A 1,385-nucleotide genomic window follows, 5' to 3' on the forward strand; every position below is an offset into this window, starting at 1 on the left:
CATGTTTAACCTAATTGAGCACACTAATGATTTTACACACCTTGAATATTAAGCTTCAATATAAGAAAAGTGATTCTGAGATAATTGCTGAATAGGATGCAACACGTGAGTGTTGTAGGAAGATAATTTTGCTTGTATTGCAGGCTTCAATCTAGTCAATCAAAATAGGTATGGACTAAAAAATGTTAATAGCACAGAAAAGAGAATATGCTCGCGATGGCAACCCTCATGACTTATACGACACGTACGACGACAGCAGCATGAGACACAAATATTTCAGTATCTTTCTTCACCGAGAACAAGCACACGGTGTGGCCGCTCATGTGTCACAAAAAGAGAACACTCTCTTCCTTGAAGGGCAGTAAGCCAGATAAACAGGTCACTGCAAATCCTTATTCGGGAAAAAGTGGAGGGGGGAAACATCCATCAGCAGGGCCGGGCCTCCTGCTTCTAAATACATATCCTGGCTAACAGACAGTAAAAAGCACAACAGGTTGACCACGAAAAGGTTAAAATTGCAGGTTGCTTGTAAAGAGGAAGTTTCTTATCAAGCGTTCTCCTTGGCAATCTTCTCAGCCTTGGCAATGACCTCCTCTATTCCTCCAACCATGTAGAATGCCTGCTCTGAAAGGTCATCGTATTTCCCATCCAGAACACCCTGTGACGTGTTGACAATATTCATACAACGGGTCACAAAAGTAACAGCAAGTAATATTGGCATATTTCACCAGAGAAACGATGCACCACAAAATGCAAACATAACAAAACATATGATGTTTTAAACAACACGTGTTCCTAAAACTTGGGAGCTGTTTGTTCGTTCCTAATTGACCGGTGCATATCCACCAGCGCAGTAATACTAGGGCACATAATCATACTGATTGGAATGTTTGAAAACTAAATTAGGTGATCCAAACACATATCTGGAGTTATACTAGAAACACATGCATAGCTATTTCCTCTGACACTACCAGGCCAATTCAGCTACATTAACCATTATCCTGTCAATGTACCAGACAAAAAAAAAACGACTGCTTTTCTAGTGAAATTCGAACCAAAATCCGTAGAAACACAACTCTATCAAGAAAATAAGATTTCTAAGTAGCTAGAATTAACAAGTCTTTTCTTTGGCATAAGTCAATGATGACAATCTAATGTGTGACACTCCAGCTACTTCCCACATCACAGTACACTGCATCAGCATCATGTGCACATGCAAGGTGATCAGATGTTGCAGACCACGATCATGGAAACAGACAACGCACAAATGTGCATTATCTAGCTTTTCTAATAAATTCAAATTCAAAGACGATATATCATATGCAGTGTTCATTTTGTCACCACAGAACAACCATTGCAACAAACACAAATAACAAAACCAAATA

The 1,385-nt window shown here is 39.4% G+C and overlaps 1 protein-coding gene across 1 annotated transcript in view; it reads right to left on the reverse strand.

Moving 5' to 3' along the window:
* Positions 1-233: 233 nt before the first annotated feature.
* LOC119268788 (ATP synthase subunit beta, mitochondrial-like) overlaps positions 234-1,385 on the reverse strand; it is a 4,392-nt gene continuing 3,240 nt past the window's right edge. Inside the window, exon 9 of the mRNA XM_037550491.1 lies at positions 234-658. Coding sequence (XP_037406388.1) covers positions 548-658 — 111 coding nt within the window. The 3' untranslated portion in view covers positions 234-547. The remainder of the gene's footprint in view (positions 659-1,385) is intronic.

Source organism: Triticum dicoccoides, chromosome 3A (assembly GCF_002162155.2).
Source record: "Triticum dicoccoides isolate Atlit2015 ecotype Zavitan chromosome 3A, WEW_v2.0, whole genome shotgun sequence".
NCBI lineage: Eukaryota > Viridiplantae > Streptophyta > Magnoliopsida > Poales > Poaceae > Triticum > Triticum dicoccoides.